General features: G+C 51.9%; 1 protein-coding gene across 1 annotated transcript in view; it reads right to left on the reverse strand.

Moving 5' to 3' along the window:
• The window catches only part of ZFAT (zinc finger and AT-hook domain containing), a 188,165-nt gene that overhangs the window by 157,615 nt on the left and 10,110 nt on the right, over positions 1 to 20,440 (reverse strand). The window contains 1 exon segment of the mRNA XM_025450143.3: positions 329 to 505. Within this exon segment, the coding sequence (XP_025305928.3) occupies positions 329 to 505 (177 nt within the window).

The raw sequence follows: 20,440 nt of genomic DNA on the forward strand, positions 1-20,440 counted from the left end.
GGTCCTGGAGCTGGGTTAAACCCACACTCGTCTGACAACACCTCCCTTCATGCACTCACTCATTCCTTCCTTCCTTCCTTCCTCCTTCTACAACCAGGCACTGGAGAAGCACCCACAGACACTGGGTATAGTGAATTCAAAAACAGGATCTTATTTGAGTGGACCTATAATTGGACAATTATTAACTGTGGGAAATGTGAATGTTCTGGGTTTCTGTGCCTGCCAAACAGGAACCGTAGCAAAGCACATGTGAGCAAATCAACACCATCATCGTCAACGGGCACATCTGTGGCCGTGGCCCCCTCGCCCGGTACCCCAGGCCTCTTACCATCTCCGCTTTTGCTTGGGTTGGTGGGCTCAGGAGTACTCAGAGGTCTGAGGGGAATGATGATTTCATCAACATTAACCCCTTCTTCTGCGTGCTTCTCAGAAACGTGGGAGAGCAGCTCCGACTGGTTGGGTGAGAAAAGGTTACAACATTTGCACATGAAGATAGCCGTATTTTCTGTAAGAAAAAAAGCAAACTATGTTATTTCATCTTAACGAAAACAACGATTGCTTCCAGTCACCAAAGAAAAATACTGAAGGCTGCCCTTTTGGGCCACGGTCAGCCTCCAACAGACTGTGTCGCTCTCATGGACACCTCCACGCCAGGCAGCTCACTTCTCTAACTTCTAATCCCTCCCACCCTCCGCCCTCCGTGTCTGACAGCCCAGATTCCAGCATCGACCTGGCAAGGTAAAAGAACAAGCAGGGAACTGTAAAACCAAAACCCAAGCTTCAAATGAATGAATCTCGCTGACAGCAATTAAGCGCTCTAGCTAGCCTCTCTTAAATTAGGTACAAGGGAAAATTGATCAAAACAGCATTTCTCAAGAGCCAAGACACCTTTCACTGGCCGGCACAGAAACTAAACACAAGAAGAATGGGAAGCTGTTGATTTCTTTAAGCACTTAATTCCTAACTAAAAGCATTACCACCATTCACAAATATTTACTAATAGTCCACTACGTTCATCCCATAATACTAGGCAGGAAGGTGTAATGGGAAAAGGTTCCTTTCTAAGATAATTGTCGGTACATATAAAAATATTAAATTTAGGAGCAAAAAACTAATTAAAAGCTAGATTTTTTTTTTAACAATGCAAAGAAGAGTTGGTATGATGGAAAGGACAGTGGCTGTGAAGCCAGACAAACCCAGATTCCATTCCCAGTCCCAATGCCAACTGCTGTAAAGCTGGGCGATCTTCGACACGTAGCAATGACCCATCGGCTGCTGGGACGTAACGGCGGATGCAGGTACCGAGCCCGCTTGGCAGTGGGAACGCTGTACACCACAGCCCTGACTCAGTCCAGCAGGCCAACATTTAAGCGCTGTTACTGCTTTAAAATTCTCTAAAGGGGAAGACCGCACCCACGGGCCACCCTGGAAGGACACTGGATACGCGGTGTAAACTGAACCCCAACCCCTCCCACCCAATGAGAGTGTTCCAGTAACTTCTGCGTCTTTCTCCAGATCTCCAATTCTTCCTCTTTACTACAGAGGAAGTAGTTTGCTTGTTTTTTTTTAAACCTTTGCTACAGGTTTATTTTCCCATCTTAAGACAAAGAATCTTTCTTGAGCTCCACTCCCTTGCTCTCCCTCATCCCATTTTCCTCCTCCTCTTTACAGCAAGAGTCCCCTACAGAAAGAGGAGACAGGAAAGGAAGGCGGTGGGCCAACCTGACGTTGCCCCCATGAGGAGAACCCTGCAAGGCACTGGAGCCACAAGTACAATCTCCCTTTGGATTCAAAAGAAGGGTTCCTCCGTGAGCAAGCAGGTGGAGTAGTGACCTAAGAGGATTTTTCCCTACCAAACAACACAGGAAACAGAAATTTAACAAAGCAGAACATTGCTTCATCAATGAAAATCTCTCCTGAATACCGTCAGTCGATATTTTATTTTTTTCCAGGAAATGCTTTATTCCCAAGGAACCCAAAAGGCTTCCCATTCAAACAACACGGGATTACAGAAATGCTTCTTTTCTTCATATGAGGCTATGTTGTTTTCAACGAGCTTCCTGCTGACCCTGCATCGATCCCACTGATTTAGGCAAAACAGGATCTGGAAAGCCCCTTCCACGGGCAAGGAAACCGAGCTGAGAAAGGAGAGCAGCTCGCCCAAGTCACCATCGGGAGGAAGCAGAGACCAGACTCTTTGCCACCTGCTCTTGACATGAGCAGTGTCTGTCTGGCTACGCGCCCTGAGTGGAGTTCCTTCCAGTTGGGATAACTACTCACCGTGATGCCCAACAGCGTCTGAAATGAAAATCATCCCCAAAGAGCATGATCCCAGAATCGCCCATCAATTTCTTTCTCGGTCATTCCAGCCCATACCGCGCAGTGGCCACAGGCAGGCCCCCTGCAGGCCCCGCAGCACAGAGGTGGCCCCAGCTACGTGGGCCACATGGACACATCATGGCACAGCTGCACTGTACAGGTTCTGTGAAACTACTTCCCAGCAGACCTGTACCTGGTGGTACTGACTTCTGTGATGCTCTCAGGAGAAAGAGAATTCTGTGGCACTTAACTGAGCAGAACTTTTGGGGACCATGGAGTTATTGTGAGTCGTCTCCACTCACAGGCACGCCAGGCACTGTGTGGACACCAAATGACTCAAACTACTTTTGCATCTACGTATGACACAGGGGTGGAGGGGACTGTAAGTCGCCAGCTACCACCCGGCTATTCCACACCCCGGAGGACGGGGTGGCATCTGGCCTTGGCCCATGTGCTTCCCAAGTGCCTGCAGGGTGTCTGCCCCGTTAGACAGGCAGAGACAAGACCTGGGGACCCCAGGTGTGGGCAGAGAGAGGGACACGTGACCCATGACACCCATCACTTCACTGAGGGTGTGGGCAGAAGCGAACAAGCATGACCCAGGAGGTGGAAGGGCTGACCTCTCCTCGGCCACGCAGCCAGGGAAGCAGTCAAGGTGGAAGGCAGCTTCACCTGAGCCAGGCCCAGCGTCTCTGTGGTGCCACGTGGCCCTTCCAAGGTCACCGCCAACAGGACCACACAACCCCCGAGCTGTGCCGGCGGTTGGGCTCTGTTTCACCACCAACCACATAATCTTGGTTTCTTTTTCTTTTTTTTTTTTTTTAATTTCATTTTTAAGTAATCTCTACACCCAACGTGGGGCTTGAACTTACAACCTTGAGGCCAAGAGTTGAAATGCTCTACCAACCAAGTCAGCCAGGCGTCCCGATGCAATCTTGTATTTAAAAGCAGCTGGTTCCAGAAGCCCAAAGAGAATACACAGTGTTCCCTCTTGAACAAAATCTGTGACTGTCCCCCAGGCCTCCAACCGGGGCAGGGGGGTGGGGGAGAGGGGGGAACCGTGCACTCTTTGGAGATGCTCATAAAGCTGGGTATAAACAGCAAAATGCCAAGACGTGCAAAGAAAGTCCAATCAGGATGCATCCCCCCAAATATTAAGAATTGTTATTCCACCAAAATAACAACAAAGGAGCTCTTTTCATTTTTTATAGTGGACTAACATGGAAAAATGTATCTTATACCCTAAAATATAATCATAATTATGTTGTCAGCTAATTCTGATAAAGATGCTATAATTTGGATGCATTTTTAGGTCCAATTACTATGCACTCGTCCTCAACAAAAGGATTCAAAGAGAAAACCACATGTTCGATACAAGGAAAATCACAGAAGTTTGGAGTTTGAGTGTTCCATTTCTATGAAATATTTGCCAGTTTTCAGGCAGCTACTCTGTACTATTAAAAAAGAGAACCTTAAAATAACTGCATGAACAAGTCCTCATTTCTGAACTCTGATTTGTAAGAACTCCTGGCCAGGAAGAGCCACATCCTGCCCATGACCTCTGACGCCCACCTGCTGACCTCCACCCTGCCTGGGGACCCAGGGATGAGCGAGCCTCTGACCTCACTCCCTGAAGAAGGTCATGAACCAGAAGGGGCTCATAGGTCCCAGCAGGTTGGTCAGGCCCCTTCAACACTGTGGAGGTCACTGGGAACTACTAGGTCCCACCCCCTCCTCTGGCCACAGGTAGCACAGGTGTCAGCTGAAGCTGCCCTGCTCCTGAGGGGACCCCCCCCCCCCCCCCCCGCAAATCTCAGGCCCTAGGCCCCAGCACATAATCCAGGGAAGCATTTCCCTCCTGCTGTTGTTCTTTCTAAGTCCACCTCGTCTGGGAGGTCAAGGTGAGATGATCAAGAGTAGGATAAGGATTCGGGCATTCAGGGTCTCCTGGTCCTATAACAGTTTCCTCCTGTGATTATTATTATTTATTACAGAAGTTACAGTATGAATACATGCTCATTCTAAAACAGCTAAGTAATGCAAAACTCTATAGAATAGAGTACCATCCCCTTTGGAACAAGGGCATCACTGAACAATCTGGTTTGTATCCTTCTAGGCCTTCTGCTGTGCATCAAAGGGAGACAGGGAGACAGAGGGACAGAGAGACAGAGAAACAGAGAAACCACGTGCACGCCTGCCTTTATCCTTACCTCAGGGACCCCCGTTGCCCTTCCTCCACTCTCCCTCCACCTCCCCTGGGGTCCTGCTCCTAGCACGGAGCTCAGGACAAGAGCTGCCCTACAAAAGCCAAAGCCCATAGACCACGCTGTAGCCCAACCCCCAACCCTGATGGCAAACGCCGGGCAGAAAGCCGGACCTCCACCCCAACCCCAAGGCTGATGAAGCACCCTCCCTACTTCCAGTGGGCCGGTGTTAGAGGAGGCCCAGTGCACAGTCAGGACTTTCTCTACCTCCTTACCACTGTGTCCCTGGAAGCCACCAGGGAGCAGTACTGAGGCACTCCTGCCCCTCCTAGTCAGGGCTGGTATCACAGGGACCCCGCGGGCAGCCTGAACCCCCACCCTGCCCAGCAGTCCCCTGGGGCACATCTTCTCCTGGGTATCAGCAGAAGTCAAGAAGAGAGCCTGACATCTACCCTCTCTGGCAGTAACGAAGCAGCACCCCACTTCTTCACCAGGGCTGTGTCAGAGGGACCTGCTAAAGCAGATTTGAGGATCCCTGGGTGGCTCAGCGGTTTAGAGCCTGCCTTTGGCTCAGGGCGTGATTCTGGGGTCCCAGGATCAAGTCCCACATCGGGCTCCCCCCAGGGAGCCTGCTTCTTTCTCCCTCTGCCTGTGTCTCTCATGAATAAATAAGAAGAAAGAAAAGAAGAGAACGAAAAAGAAAGAAAAGAAAAGAAAAAAAAGAAAAGAAAAGGAAAGAAAAGAAAAGAAAGATAGATTTAAGTAAGATCCAGACTCTGGTAACACCTAAAATGCCCAGCATTCAACCAAAAATCATCGTAATCTTTCAAGAATCAGGAAAATCTCAACTTGAATGACAAGAAACAGTCAAGAGGCCAACACTAGATGATACAGATAGCAGAATTATCTGACGAAAACTTTAAGCAGCCATCACAAAAACAATATAACGAGCAAGTAGGAACACACTTCTAGCAAATGCCAAAGCAGAGAGTCTTCAGCAAAGGAACAGAAAATATAAGGGAAAGACGAATGGAAATTTTAAAAACAGAAAAACACAGTCACAAAAAACTCAACAGATGGGCTCAGAACAGAATAGAAAAGACAGAGGAAAGAACCAGCGACCTTGAAGATGGAAGGAGGAAGAGCACCCAATCTGAACAACAGAGAAAACAGCCTGAAAAAAAAAAAAAATTGAATAGAGTCTCAGAGACATGTGGGATTTTGACAAGAGATCTAACGTGTGTCAGCAGAGCCCCAGGGCCGAGAAAGACAGTGGGGCCAGGGAAAGATTCAAAGAAATGGCTGAAACTTCCCCCAAATCTGGAAAAAGATGCAAACCTACACATTCAAAAAAGGTTGGCAAACCCCAAAGAGGACAAACCCAAAGAAATCTGTGCCAAGGCACATTATGACCAAACGCCTGAAAACCAGAGCCAAGCGAGAACACGGGAAAACTCGTTCCTGTGTGAGAAGCCACTGGAGCGACAGCGGATTTCCCATCGGGCACAGTGGAGGCCACGAGGAAGTGGCATGTTGTTCGAGGGAGGCAAGGAGGCACCCACCCACCTGATCTCCCCAACCAGCACAAACATCCTTCAGAAACAGAGGGGGACCGAGACATTCCCAGAGGAAGGAAAACTAAAAATAAAAAAAAATAAAAAAATAAATTTGTTGCCCAGCCAACTTAACCTCAAAGAACAGCCCAAGGAAGTTCTCTAAATAGACAGGAAACGATAAAACAATGAATCTTGGGACATCAAAAAAAGAAAAAGTACAAAGGAAAACATAAAACTACGGGTAAGTACGTCAGATTTGCCTTTCCCTTTTAGTTTTCTAAATTATTTCTGACACTTGAAGCAAGAAGAATCAGTCTGTCTGATGTGGTTCTCAGTCTCTGCAGCAGAAACATTCTTAACAATTATGTGATAGGGGCGCCTGGGTGGCTCAGGGGTGGAGCGTCTCCCTTTGGCCCAGGGCATGTTCCTGGGATCTGGGATCAAGTCCTGCATCGGGCTCCCTGCATGGAGCCTGCTTCTCCCTCTGCCTGTGTCTCTGCTTCTCTCTCTCTCTGTGTCTCTCATGAATAAATAAATAAAGTCTTTAAAAACAAACAAACCGGGATCCCTGGGTGGCGCAGCGGTTTGGCGCCTGCCTTTGGCCCAGGGCGCGATCCTGGAGACCCGGGATCGAATCCCACATTGGGCTCCCGGTGCATGGAGCCTGCTTCTCCCTCTGCCTGTGTCTCTGTGCCTCTCTCTCTCTCTGTGACTATCATAAATAAATAAAAATTTAAAAAAAAATTAAAAAAAATAAATAAAATAAAATAAAATAAAATAAAAACAAACAAACCTAAAATACTGTGGCAAAGAAAACATACAGATGGCTACCAGGGTGGATCCTCTGGAAAGGACACTGTATTTGAGAAGCAGCACGTGTCTCCCCTTTGGCGAATCCACGACCCCATCCAATCCCAAACAACCTATGAGGAATGTAGGGCTTGGAAGGGTGGAGTGAGGCGGCTCTGTGGATAGCCAGGGATCCCTCCGGGGGACAGCGGGGCGATGAGGGCTCTGAAGGGCTGGCACCCCACATCTCTGCCAAGCACCTCTCACCCCACCTGAACTTATTACCTGCAGCCAGGGCCCCGCCCAGCCCCACACCATCCATCGTCCCCTTAGCGAGGCTGCTGCCCCAGCCGGACACAGTGGGCACTCGATAAACGCTAGCTGAGTCGATGATTACAAACATGCTTAAACATTTATCAATACCCACCAGAAGACAAAATGCCACGCTACCAGGCTATTGGATTACTCTATTTAAAAGCTTTAGTTTAAAAAAATCTCCTCCTTCCTCCCTTTGATTAGTATAAATCATCCGCTCCTGCTTTGAAACTCTTTTACTCGGATTGATTAACTTTAGAGAGAGTCCAACAGCCAAAGCTCAGATCCCATTAAACGATCTATCTTATGAAAAGAGTAGGGTGGCAAATTTCTTTCACAGTTAAATATTTTTGTTTTCTTGTTTTTCACCTACCCTTACGCTATTAAATTCATAAGAGATGGCAGCTTCCCAATGGGGAGTGGAAATGTTTTAACAACATAAAGCCAGGTTGCTGTCACATCCAATGTAATGAAAAAAAAAAAAAAAAAAGCTCATTGTGCAGCTTAGCACAATTTAAGAGACCTTCTTCTTTCATCCTGAGGAAGAGAGGCTTGGGTTAAGGGCAAAGCATCATTTTCCATTTGGTTTATTTTACAGAGCCTTCAACCCGCTGTGGAGACGCCGTCTAGATCATCACCACCACCACCACCACGATAACTGAGAACCTGCTGTACCCAAAACACAGGGAATTCAAAAGGGAGACGGAGAAGAGCGGGAGCTCAATGACACCCTCACCGGGAGTGGGGACCACGCCAGGCTCACGCTGGGCACTTGGTCTTCACAACCACCTACAAAATCGGTTTTATTGTTAATTCCTCAAATCTAAGACGACGTCTATTTTAAGAGGCACTGATATTTGACATACCATTCAGAAAGATAAAAATGCTGCCAAATAAACGGAGACGCACTGGTTTCTTATCACACAGACTGTAAGACCCCTCCTGATGTCGGAGACGCTACAGTGTGAGCCTCTGAATCATTGACAGTCGGTAACATACCCGGGTCCCCACGGGAGCGGGGCCGGGTCCCAGTGCTGGGGAGGGCGGCCGTGACCCCGGGAAAGTCTGAGCCCCAACCCCAGCTTTTGACTGGGCAGGCCCGTCCCAGCACCCCAAACACACCCTGGGGCTGGCAGCCCCACCTCCAGGCTTACGTCCACGACAGTACTTGAAAGTCTGCTTTCCAGAAAGAGAAGACGGACATTTCCTGAGTACCAGGCAGTTTCACACCCAGTCTTGTTAAATCCTGACAAGCAAGGCTGCAGCTAACATGTAAGACACCTCGGTGAGACCGGGGGAAACACACCCCTTCCCCAAGACACTAGCTCCCCCTGTCAGAAACTGGTCACGATACACCGATTTTCTTGGAACGAGATACTTTACCTCCATTTGCAGAAAAACATCATATGGAATATGCAAATCTATGAAGTAATAAACAAGTCCCCTTAGATGTGTTGCCCTAGTGCAGTAAGCAACCTGCACAACTGTACAAAGCGGCCCCGCTACATAAGTCAGCCACAAAGACACCATCATCCTGTTACAGATGACGGTGCTTGTAACTTGTACAAGAGGATCAAATTCAGGCCCTGCATGGTTCCAAAGCTACTTGGTCAGCTCACAAACCTACAAGCTGGGAAGGAACACGGGCTGTGCATGCATGCATGTGTGCATACAAGAACATGCGACAGGAGAACATGTGGAGAACACAGAAATCCCATGGTGAGACAACTGGGGAAGACTTCTCAGCAGATGGAAGTGGACCTGGCCCAGGAGATGGCAGGACATCCTGAGCTTCCAGAAGGAAGCTTCCACAAAGAAGAAGTCAACCAGCCAGGGGAAGCAGAACTCAACTCTTGAAGAACCTTGAGAGTAAATTAGGGGACACAAATTCAAGGCAGGGAGGCACATGGGAATGCCTCCAGGAGGCGGGCAGCTACCCCTGGTCCTCGGAAATCCCCACCATGGAAGCCTGCCCGGGAATGGCAAGGGCACCCGGCCTCCACGGCAGACAGCCCGTCCCGAGAGGTGGGACCAGCGTGAGGAGGCACGCAGCAAGCCTGCCCCATCAGGAGGGGCTGCTGCCTCCCGCGTCCATGGAGCCAGAAAGCCGAATCTGTATTTGGAATCTTTGGATTTTTGAAATCCAGGCAACTAAATGAGCTTTTTCTGCAAAATGAAACCCAACCAAACCTGTACAGGCCGAACAACTCAAGTCTGTGGGTTAGATCCGTCCTGAGGGCCTCCAATGTGGAACTCTGGAGGAAAGGTTTTCCATCGGGGTGACCGGGGCCTGCTGTGAGCCTGCGGGGCGAGCCAGGGAGCCGGCGCTGAGGAAACAGAGACAGAGGAGAGCGCAGGCTCCGGGCTCCTCTCCCAACCGTCCGGCCCCGACACCCAGCCACGGCTCTGGGCAGGCAGATTACGAACGGCACTCCTTTCTACTTGACGGGCTCCGAGGTCCTCAGATCTTCCACGGTCGTGATTACATGTGGAACCCAAGAAAGAAATGAAATGCTTAAGCCCCCCTTAAATTGATGCCAGAAATAAAGGGACAGGTAAGTGACAAAATAAGCTCTTCCCTTGGGGAAGGAAGACACTGACCCCAGGGAGCTTGGGCCACCACGGGCTGTGGATACTGAGCAGGAGACACAAACGCTGGACACAGGACGAAATGCTCCCACTTCTGATGATGCTTTGGTGTTTCTCTTTGAGGCGATTAGACATTCGACTGGGTGGGCATGGGTGGCTGGGGACAGGATGCCTTATCCTTCTCTGCCATTCTCTCCCAATGAAATGTCAGCTTCACAAATAAAAAGTGCCGACTGTCCAGAGGCGCCTGGGTGGCTCAGCGGGCTGAGCATCCAACTCCTGCTCTCGGCTCAGGTCACGGTCTCAGGGTCCTGGGATCGAGTCCCACATCGGGCTCCGTGCAGAGAGCCTGCTTCTCCCTCTGCCTATGTCTCTGCCTCTCTCTCTGTGTCTCTCATGGATAAATGAATAAATAATCTTTTTTAAAAATAAATAAAGTAAATAAATCTTAAAAAAAGAGCACATAGTATTCAGATAACCAAAAAAGAAGAAAGAAGGGGGGGGAGGAAATTGGTTTAACCAGTAGAGCAAGATAGATTTAGATTTGGAATCGATAAGGAAAAGGCATACTTGACACCAGAGTTATACCCACCATGGCAACATGCCTGGTGGGTGTGGACAGCCAAGCCTTGAAGTGCCAGATTCCAGAATTGCAAATGGGTGGGCCAGGTGCACAGCAGGCCCAGGTGTGCAGAAGGCCTGGGGTCAAGGGAGGCCAGACAGGAAAAGACACCGGAGCTCCCAGAGCTGGATGTTCTAGGAACACTCAGCCAGGGGAAAGGGAGGCATCAAGACGTCACGGCTCGAAGTGGCACCTCCACCTCCCCTGCGCCCCCCAACAGCACAACAACATTATACCACCTCCTTCTCTCACATGGACCTTCACATCTGTGATCGCATTTGATCCTCTCTGTTGACTTGTGAGGGAGCGACATGCCACCCCAACCACCACCACCCTAACCACCTCCCCAACCACCACCGCCCCAACTACCCCAACCACCACCACCCCAACCACCCCCACCTCAATCAACACCCCAACCACCACCCCAACCACCCCAACCACCACCACCTCAATCAACACCCCAACCACCACCCCAACCACCCCAACTACCCCAACCACCACCACCTCAATCAACACCCCAACCACCACCACCCCAACCACCCCCACCCCAACCACCACCCTAACTACCCCAACCACCACCACCTCAATCAACACCCCAACCACCCCCACCCCAACTATCCCAACCACCACCACCCCAACCACTACCACTGCAATCACCACCACCAGTTCATGGAAGAGAAAACTAGGGCTTAGAGAAGTCAGCCAGTGGCCACGGAGCCCAGCCAGATGAATCACAAAGTCAAACTTGACCAAGCCCTTCCAGTGGGCCGCCCGCCTGGTGGCCGCCGGTGTGCTGGGCCACGTGGTTACTTCCTGTGACGGGACAGCAGGTCGCCGCCAGGAACGCCAGCCCCGGTCCTCAGCCCGCAGACAGCATCTGGGTTAGAGAGACCTTTCTAGCGATTAACTACCTAAGAAGAGGCGCTGCACCAAAAGGGGGGCATCGCTGTCTGCGTGTTCCTTGTGATTTACTGCAGCAGCCGGTGCCGGGGAGCAACAGCGGGGAAGTCCATCCCGCCAGACGCGGGCGCCATCCCTCCCCGGGGTCACACGCGTGATGAGCATGCCCACTGCATGGCCTGGCAACGGGTCTGGGTCAAGGGACGCCAGGACCACCACATCCAGGACAAGCAGCTTTTTTTTTTTTTTTTTAAGCAAATAGACCCCAAACATGGGTTGTTACCAACAGGCAGGAGAGGGGCGGGCACCATACACGAGCTCGCGGCGCCCTCTGGTGGCCGCTCCAGGCACTGCAGCCCCCGTGCACGGGCGTGACAAGCCGGCCACGATGCAAACGTGGCTAATGCCCAGTTCTGGCAGGTGCCTGAGTTCATCGTCACCCACCGACCTTCACGCTACTCCCGTGCGGGCGGGGCAGGGGCTGCTATCTGCACCTGAGATGAGCAAGCTGGGCCCGGGGAGGAGACTGGCCGGCCATGCAGCAGGGGGGCGCGCGGCAAAAGCCGAGCACACCCCACACCCCCACCCACAGCCCAGGCCCAGGGCCCACCCTAAAGGAGTCACCACAGGATAATTATTGCTGCTTCTCGAGTGGGGAGAGGGTCTGTCCCGGCAGCCCAGTCCTGGCCAACCCAGCAGGTGAATCAGACCCAACTCCAGCCACGGACGCTCTGTCCTCATCACAGCCACTGCCAGCCCCATTCTCAATCTGCATAAACTTTGTTTTTCAAGTCATATGGTGCTTTCCCATTTACAGCCGTATTCCTGTGTGAACGAAACGATGCTGAGCCAAAGACGCCTGACTCAGAGGACAGGTGTGTGTGCATTCCCACGAAGTACAAAACCAACACGATTCCTCTTGCACTGCTGGAGTCAGGACGGGGTTACCCTTGGGTGGGGTGCTTGGGGTTGAGGGTTTCCTGGGGGGAGCTGTGTTTGCATCCAGTCTGCGGACGTTCATGGAGCTGTTTGTCTATTCTATACACAACTTTTCTACATGTATGCCGTACACCAACTTAAAAACTTGAGCTAGCAAATTCTAAAGGAAAGAAATGTCAGGGAAAAAGTAGATTCTGCTTTGCAAATGAATTTCTTATTTAAAATGACACACGAGGTGGGACGCCTGGGTGGCTCAGCAGTTACAGGTCTGCCTTTGGCTCAGGGCATGATCCTGGAGACCCGGGATCGAGTCCCACATCGGGCTCCCTGCATGGAGCCTGCTTCTCCCTCTGCCTGTGTCTCTGCCTCTCTCTCTCTGTACATCTCGTTCATGAATAAATAAAATCTTTAAAAAAAAAAATTGACACATGAAGTGAGAGAGAGGAGAGCCATGAAGCCCAGACCTGGATGTGAGCTCATCTCTGCCCAAGTAGCAGTGTGACCCTGGCACCTACCCGTGCCTGGTCTCTTGAGCTCGTTTCCTTGTCCGCTGTGGGAGGACCATGGGACACCATGAATGCAACATGCCCAGCTCAAGGACCAACACCCCAGAGGCTCAGTCCACGAAGGAGTAGAAAGGGCATCAGCCTGAGTCACAAGTCAGGGCCTGGGGACACCAGCTCCTGAGTGGCTCCCACCTCCAAGACAACAGATTCTGTGTAAGCCTCTGAATCTCCAGAGGCACAAAGCAGAAGTGGCCTTCCAAAGTTTTAATGTGAACCCTGGTCTTCAAGTCTCATCCAGAGGTTAATGTGTAGAGAGACACACAGAGCCACCTGGGCCCAAGCCAAGGGAGTGGGGACAGCCCCACCCAACACCCGCCTCCACCTCCACGGGCCCGTTATGCACCTGCCCTCCTGCCTCCCAGCCACACCCACAAATAAAATCCAAGGTGCCCTCCCAGCTCTGAGGCTCAGCGAGCTGAAGCTCCAATAAGTGCACACCCTAGTTTGTGGTATTATTATCCAGCGTCTCATAAAATGCTGATGAACACACCAGCTTCTATAACTCACAAAGTTAACGTTTTTATTAAACGGGAGGGAGAAATCCCATGGGTGTTCCTTTGCTGAAACCGGATTAACAAAATAAAATAAGAAATGCTCAGGATCAGCTATAATTAACACTGTGCCAACAGTTGCATTATAATTTTATGCATACACATTTCTTCCGTGTCGAAACTTGGCAGAATTTTTTTTTTAAGCTATTTTTAAGCTCTCTCCGAGTGAGCGCCTCGGGCAATGGTGTATGTGCGCCTTTAACATCATCCCAAGTGAAGAGCTGGGCCCCTTCTTCCCTGATGTGTGTGGACAGGAACCGGCCCGTCCCCCTCTTTTCCGGCTCTCCAGCCCCGCAGAGCCCTGGGAAGCTCTGAGGTCGCGGGGAGGCTCCTGTGCAAGGGACCGAGGTGGCTCCCAGACTCGCAGAAAGCGCCTCCGAGGTGACCGCACCTCAGGACCGTTTCCACGCTAAACATCAACTGTGCGAAATCCCGCAGCCCTTTTACAGGACATCTGAGGGTAACAGCAGCGCCCTGGCCATCACCACCAGGCCTCTCACTTTCCAGGGTTTGAGGTTTTTGCTCATTTATTTTGGTTCCTTTGTGTTTCGGAAGAGCCTTTTCATTCTAATTATTTCATTTAAATTCAATTTGCCAACATAGAGTATACACCCAGCGCTCATCGCATCAAGTACCTTCCTTAGTGCCCGGCACCCAGTTACCCCATCACCCCGACCCCCCCCCCCCTTCTGCAACCCGGGAGAGCCTTTCATCTCACTTCTGAAGGGAAACGGCTGCCCGAGGCCAGCTCTCGGCCCGGGGCCTTGGGCCCCAGACCCTGGGTGCACACCACACCCGCATCGCAGCTGCGGGGGGGCTGGAGCAACCTTTTCCTTCCCCCACCTGCAGGCACTCAGCAGCCAGAAAAGAAGACATGAAAGCTGCCTGCTGACGTCATGAGGACATTATGGGGGGGGAGGTGATTATGGGAGAAACAGTGGGAAAGAGCTGTGTAGACACATGGCGCGAATGCAGAACAAACTGGCAGCTCTTAAAGCGGGGGAAGTGGGGCGTGTTGGCTCAAGCTATGGACCGCGAGCTGGGTTGCTCCTGCTGCCCTCCTACCACCAGTGCTATCTGGTAAAGCAGCCAGCATGGGGGCCCTACAGACGTGCACACGCATGTGCACAAACATGCATTGTACATACACACATGGACACACATTAGACGTCTGAAACATGCATGCATACGTGCACAAACCTGAGTGTGGGCGCATGCTGGGTGGGCACACATGTTACACACACACGTGCACATGTAACACAAATGCACCCACATTCACACACACAGGCTTCCCTCGGGGAAACCAAAGATGCAGGCGACTCAGAAGCCTTTTGAGGGACGGACGTCAACACTCCAGCAGGAATGAGGCCAGCGAGTAGAAACCACAGTTCTGAGAAGAGAAAGCTAAAGGAAGGTGGGCAAACAAGGGAAGGACGCAGGGCGGCCAGGACTCACACTTCTGGAGTCTGAGACCAGGGGCACCTGGGAGGGAACACCTTGGGGCGGGGCCTGAGCCGCAGGAGCTGGGGATGCAGATCCCACGAGGAGTGTGGACCCAGCTGTGGACAGACAACTTGGTCGGGATCCCCCAGGCCCCTCCCTCTCCAGCAGGAGCCCAAAGTCTGCCCACAGTGTCTTCCCGCAGCACCCCAAGCCCGCAGGGGAAGAGCCAGGGCCCAGGGACTGGGAGATGCCGGGTCACTGTAGCCAGGGTTTAACGACTGGGCCTGCTTTCCAATTAGACCTGTCCAGTCGTGTTTCCCCACTCTGCTTCCCAGGCTGTCTTAAAGATGCGCTCAGTTTCTTCTGGCATGGCTGCAGGTACACCACCTGGCACACACTGGTGAAGACGCCGCCTGCCCGCACCCACCACTCGGAAACGGGGCAAAAACAAAGCCCTTAGGAAGGCTGACTCTGGCCCACTCCTCCTGCCTGGGAGAAGGGTTCGCTGCAACACACGTGTGATGCGCACGTGCCCACATAAAGCAGGGGTGCAGGGGGTCAGGAGGGAGAGAAGCGCACAGCAGCACTTCCCGGGCTCAAGCTGGCCGGTGTCGTGGGCACAGCAGGTTTGTAAGCTCACCCTCTCAGGCAGGTGGAGATCGCTCAGCACACACTCTGTGCCTGTGAGGTGTCAGGCCCTGTTCCTGCCCAAGGAGAACTCTGGGAGGGGAGGGGCTCCCACTCAGCCACTAGGGCTCAGGAGAGCCCACCCGAGCCGACACCATCCTATAGAAACGGGACCGCTGCCGTGATTTCAAATTCTCTAGCAGCCACATTAAAACAAAAAGAAACAAGTAAAATCAACAGTCAACATGTCTTCTGTAATCCCGGAAATCCAAAATGTCACCATTTCACTTACAATCTGCGTTTAAAAGATGGATGAGAAATTTCATTCTCGTTTTTTTCTTCTTTTTGTACCAAGTCTTTGAAATCCGGTGTAGGTTTTCTGCTTACAACATACCAAGGGTTTGCACTAGACACAAAGCCAGTATTCACTTTGTTTCCGGAACCCCGGGCAACCTGCCCCTGCAGATCCGAGAAATGTGGCGGGCAGGTTCCACTCGCCCACATCCAGGAGGACTGGACAGGGCCTCCACCACCCCCACATCTTTGGGAACCACCGAGTTAGGAAAACAGACAAGCAGAACAAGCAATTACAAAATGTAGACCTTGTTGACCAGGGTCCCTGTCCACGCTGTCAGGGAGAGGCAAAGACACGGGAACATTTTCATTTATTATGGTGATGGGCTTGGAAGCCACCTGTCCTCTCCAGGCTCCTGAGGTCATAATCAAGACATAAACTAAGCACCGAGGCAGGAGCTAAAAGCAGATGTGGGAAACATGCAAACTCAACTTCAAATTTTAAATGTCTGCTCTCCTTATTATGAAAGCCTCAGACCGGTCTCAGTGAGAAAGGAGTCTGGACTTGAAAATTAATTCTAGGGGAAAGGACTGCCCTCTAATATCCAGACGTGTCAAAGTGTTTTTCAAATTCCAGAAGAGAGCTTTCAATTAAGCGGGAAGAGCAGGTGGGAAGAGAGTTCTCCAAGCCCCACCGGCCGCCTACCCCAGCCTACCAGGATGATCTGGCCCCCTCTCCCGAGAAACTAAGACGTAGAGTAAGTAGTAGGTACGTTCTCCAAATGCCGCTGCCGTTGGGGGGGGGGGGGGGTGGTGACTTTAAACTTATGTTCATTTGCCTCGTTGACAATAAAACTTTAGTAAGTGCCTAATATTACCGCATATGAAGCTTCGTACGTTTAGAAATGAGTAAGATACAGAGCCCTGCCTCCCATTTTGTTCACGAGAATGATTTAAAGTGGCTGTGATTGTGTTCGTGGCCTAATTGCATAGACCCTTGCCTTGGAAGGGGCAGAGGTGCCTAAATCCAACCTCCCGGCCAGTGTCCACACAGAACAGCCCGACCAGACCCTCACCTCCAGTGTCTGAGCAGCTGCCACTTATGTTTACACAGCTGGGAGCTTGACAAGGTCAGACGACCGCCCTTCTCCCAGGCCCGGTTCCAGCTACTGAAGCGTCAGGGTGACCCTGGCAAGGCCAGCCCCTCCAGCGCTATCCCAACGGGCTATGCGGCGGTCCTGGGGGGTCTTCTCCCCCGCAAGCCTGGCATCCCAGTCCTTCAGCCGTATCCGGTGGGTCCGGTGGGTCCCCGAGCTTGGCGGAGGCCCAGCCCACAGCCCCACCCTGCAGGCGCAGGTGTCTTCACCCACGGCCGCAGGTCCACGAGCACACGCGTCCCCCAGGGGGCGACCGAGGGCAGAGAACGCCGGCCCCAGGAGCTCTGGAATGCTACCCTCGGGAGGGCTGGCAGGTGCCTGCATCTGGTCAGACTTGTTGTTTTAGTTCCGGAACCTTTCTTCAAGTCTCAGCTGCAACCTCGCCTTCTGAGACAGCCTTTTTTCTTAAACCCCCTCCCATATAAATTAGGTCTCTGTTACTCTGTCTTGCACTCCCTGTGTTCACCTTAGCAGCAATCACCACGACGTGTAATCATGTATTTAATGGCGTGTTTGTTTAACCTCTGTCTCCTCTAACAGACGGTATGCTCTAGAAACATCAACTTCATTTCATGTAGGATACAGTTAAAAGCTTAAGAAGATCAATGCTCCAGGCTGATAAAGATGTTACCTGTAATCAGAGAAATGCTGCAAACTTCCTTCATTGTGAGGACTAGAGCACTTCCGGAGCTCCCGCTTACGAAGCCCTGAGAATAACCTTGAACCGAGTCATTCCTCATTCTCACTTCCTAGTGACACAAGTTAAGACCCCGGGTGGCTCAGCGGTTTAGCACAGCCTTCAGCCTGGGGCATGATCCTGGGGTCCCGGGATCGAGTCCCATGTCAGGCTTCCTGCGAGGAGCCTGCTTCTCTCTCTGCCTGTGTCTCTGCCTCTCTGTCTCTCATGAATATATAAATAAAAATCTTAAAAAAAAAAAAAAAAAGACCCCATGCTGGTGAGAGACCGGATGAGCTCAGGGTGGGACAGCCACGGGCCAGCCCCCTGCAGGGGGAAAGCACTTACTTCACGGCTCTGGTCCTCCAACTCTGTAAAATGGGAATAAACGCAGCGTTTGGAACGGTGGTTTGAAGAGAAAGCAGACCCGGACAAAGAGCCTGGAAGTGAGATGCTCAGTGAAAGGCAGCAGGGTCCAGATGTGCCAGGGAACCCGCCCTCCCGCACGGGGAAGTCCCGCTCCAACCACACGGCTTCCCGAGGACTTGGCTCCTTCCTGAACACTTACACCCTCGGGTCATCTCTGCACCCGCACCCCCTGTGTCTGTGGCCCCCTCCACAAAAAAAAAGGGGGGGCAGCAAAATTCAGCCCTTCCCCTGAAGTACAAGAAACACACTCAACCCAAACATTCACACACTTAAATAAAGTAGAAAAATAAATAAAGAAGCAGGTATGGGGTAATCCCTGAAATGAAATACAAACAGAAACAAAGGAATGGAATCGGACTTTAAATGAGTAACAGGATTTCACTGAAATGGGAGGGAAGGGCGGGGGGGGGGGGGGGGGGGCGCGCACAAGCCAGGTCACTGGGGAAGCCGGTGTTGGTGAGGCAGGCCCCAGGTCAAAGAGAAATAGAGATCTAATTAAATATTGAACTCCAGTGAGTAGGCTTCTTTCCCAGACATGCAGGTTAGCAATTCGTAAACTATTTTTAGTAGATCCTAGGACTGAGCATATAAGTAACTTGCTGTGGGCACCTCGAGGCAGTCTCTCTGGGCCAGAGAAGGGAGCTATTGGGGAGGGGAGGGAGGGGAGGGAAAAGGAGGGGAGTAGGGGGGAGCACACACGGTGCCGCTGGGTCGGAATTGGGAAGATCCGCAGATATGGATGCATACGGGCCGCATCTGGAACTTCTAGGCGTCTGGGTGGTGTACACAGGCACCCGTCGCCCCGCTGGGTTTACAGAGGCCGGGAGGCAGCTCACCTAGCGTTGCGGCTCCGTCCCTAAGTACCATTCTCCACTGCGACCCGCTCTCCCCTAGACAGAGCAGATTCCAGAGCTGGAAGGGATATATCCTGTTGTCCAGAAACCCAGGAAGTTCTCAAAGAAAGAGGGGGCAGGTCAACGAGGCTTCCACTAGCCAAATATGGAGAAACCAGATCAGGAAATTAAATGATAAAAGTTGACAAAGCCCTGAATAAAGAATTCATGAGTCCACGGCAATATAAACAGATTTATATATAAAAAAAGGGAGGGGAGCTCTTGCCTCACATAGAAAGACACCTAGTGATGCAGAAGAAATGGTGGCACGTGAAACTCAGCATCTGGCAAACCTCAGTGAGAACGGGCTCCGGCAAGAAGCACCGGTGGATGCGAAAGCCTGAGAAATGAAGAGGAGCGGGATAGGGACACAGCATCAAAATGCCTTGTCACGAGACGGTTAATTACCAAGAGGAAAAACAGTCACTGCCTCGAGAGAACCTGACCCCGTCAAACGTACATCCCACACGGGGCCGAGGGTGGCGGGACTCCCGACAGCAGGGCGTGGGTCGGGCGCCACTTCCGTGGCATCCGTGCCCAGACTGCAGGATCTGAACGGGATCACAAGGCAACTGCACAAGGCCCAAGGCAGGGGCACTCCACAAAACAGCTGGGCCCTACTCTTCAAAACTATCCGTGTCATGGAGCACAGAGACAGAGGAAGCGTCCCCTACTTAAAGCATGGAGGGACACGACAACTGCATGCGGTGCCTCAGCCAGGACTTCCTTCTGCTTTGTATAAAAGTAAGGGAACTGGTGAAACTGGATTTCCACCGGTGAAACCTGAGAAGCGCTACATCGACGTGGCTCTCTCGCTCCGATCACTGTAAGGTAGTCACGTGGGAGGAACATCCTTGTTTTTAGAAAACAAACACTGGAAATATTTAGGGTCGGGTCAAAGGGCACGACATCTGCACCTCGACCGCCAGTGCTTTGGAGAGAAGAGGGGCAGGGGAAGGGCACGCGAGAGGTTCTGGGACGTCCTCAGGCCGGACACCCACCCACGACCCGGAACATGCCCAGTCTCCAACCACAGGACCCTCGTGTCACACGCTCCCTCAGCCACAGGACCTCACGCCAGGGAGAGAAGGTGGCACCGGGCTGGTCAGGAACCACCAGAGCATCACCCGGCAGACGCAGCAGTAGAAGAAAAGGCAGAGGAAGAGTGAGAGATGGAGGACGACCTCAAGAGGGGCAGCGGACAGAGGGACGGGGGGACGCTCAGACGGACGGAGGGATGGGGTGGGACACTTGGACACTCAGAGGGACGAGGCGTGACACTAGGACAGAGGGACCGGACAAGACGCTTGGATGGAAGGAGGGACAGGGTGGGACACTTGGACGGGGGACGGGGTGTGACACTAGGACAGATGGAGGGACAGGGCACGACTCGGACACTCGGAGAGACGGGGTGTGACACTCGGACAGACAGAAAGATGGGGCAGGACGCTCGGACGGAGGGACAGGGCAGGATGCTCAGATGGAGGGGCAGGGCGGGATGCTCGGATGGACGGAGGGACGGGGCGGGACACTCAGACACCAGGGCAGCCGTGCTAAAAAAAAAAATCAAA

The sequence above is a fragment of the Canis lupus genome, chromosome 13, assembly GCF_003254725.2.
Source record: "Canis lupus dingo isolate Sandy chromosome 13, ASM325472v2, whole genome shotgun sequence".
Taxonomy (NCBI): Eukaryota; Metazoa; Chordata; class Mammalia; order Carnivora; family Canidae; genus Canis; species Canis lupus.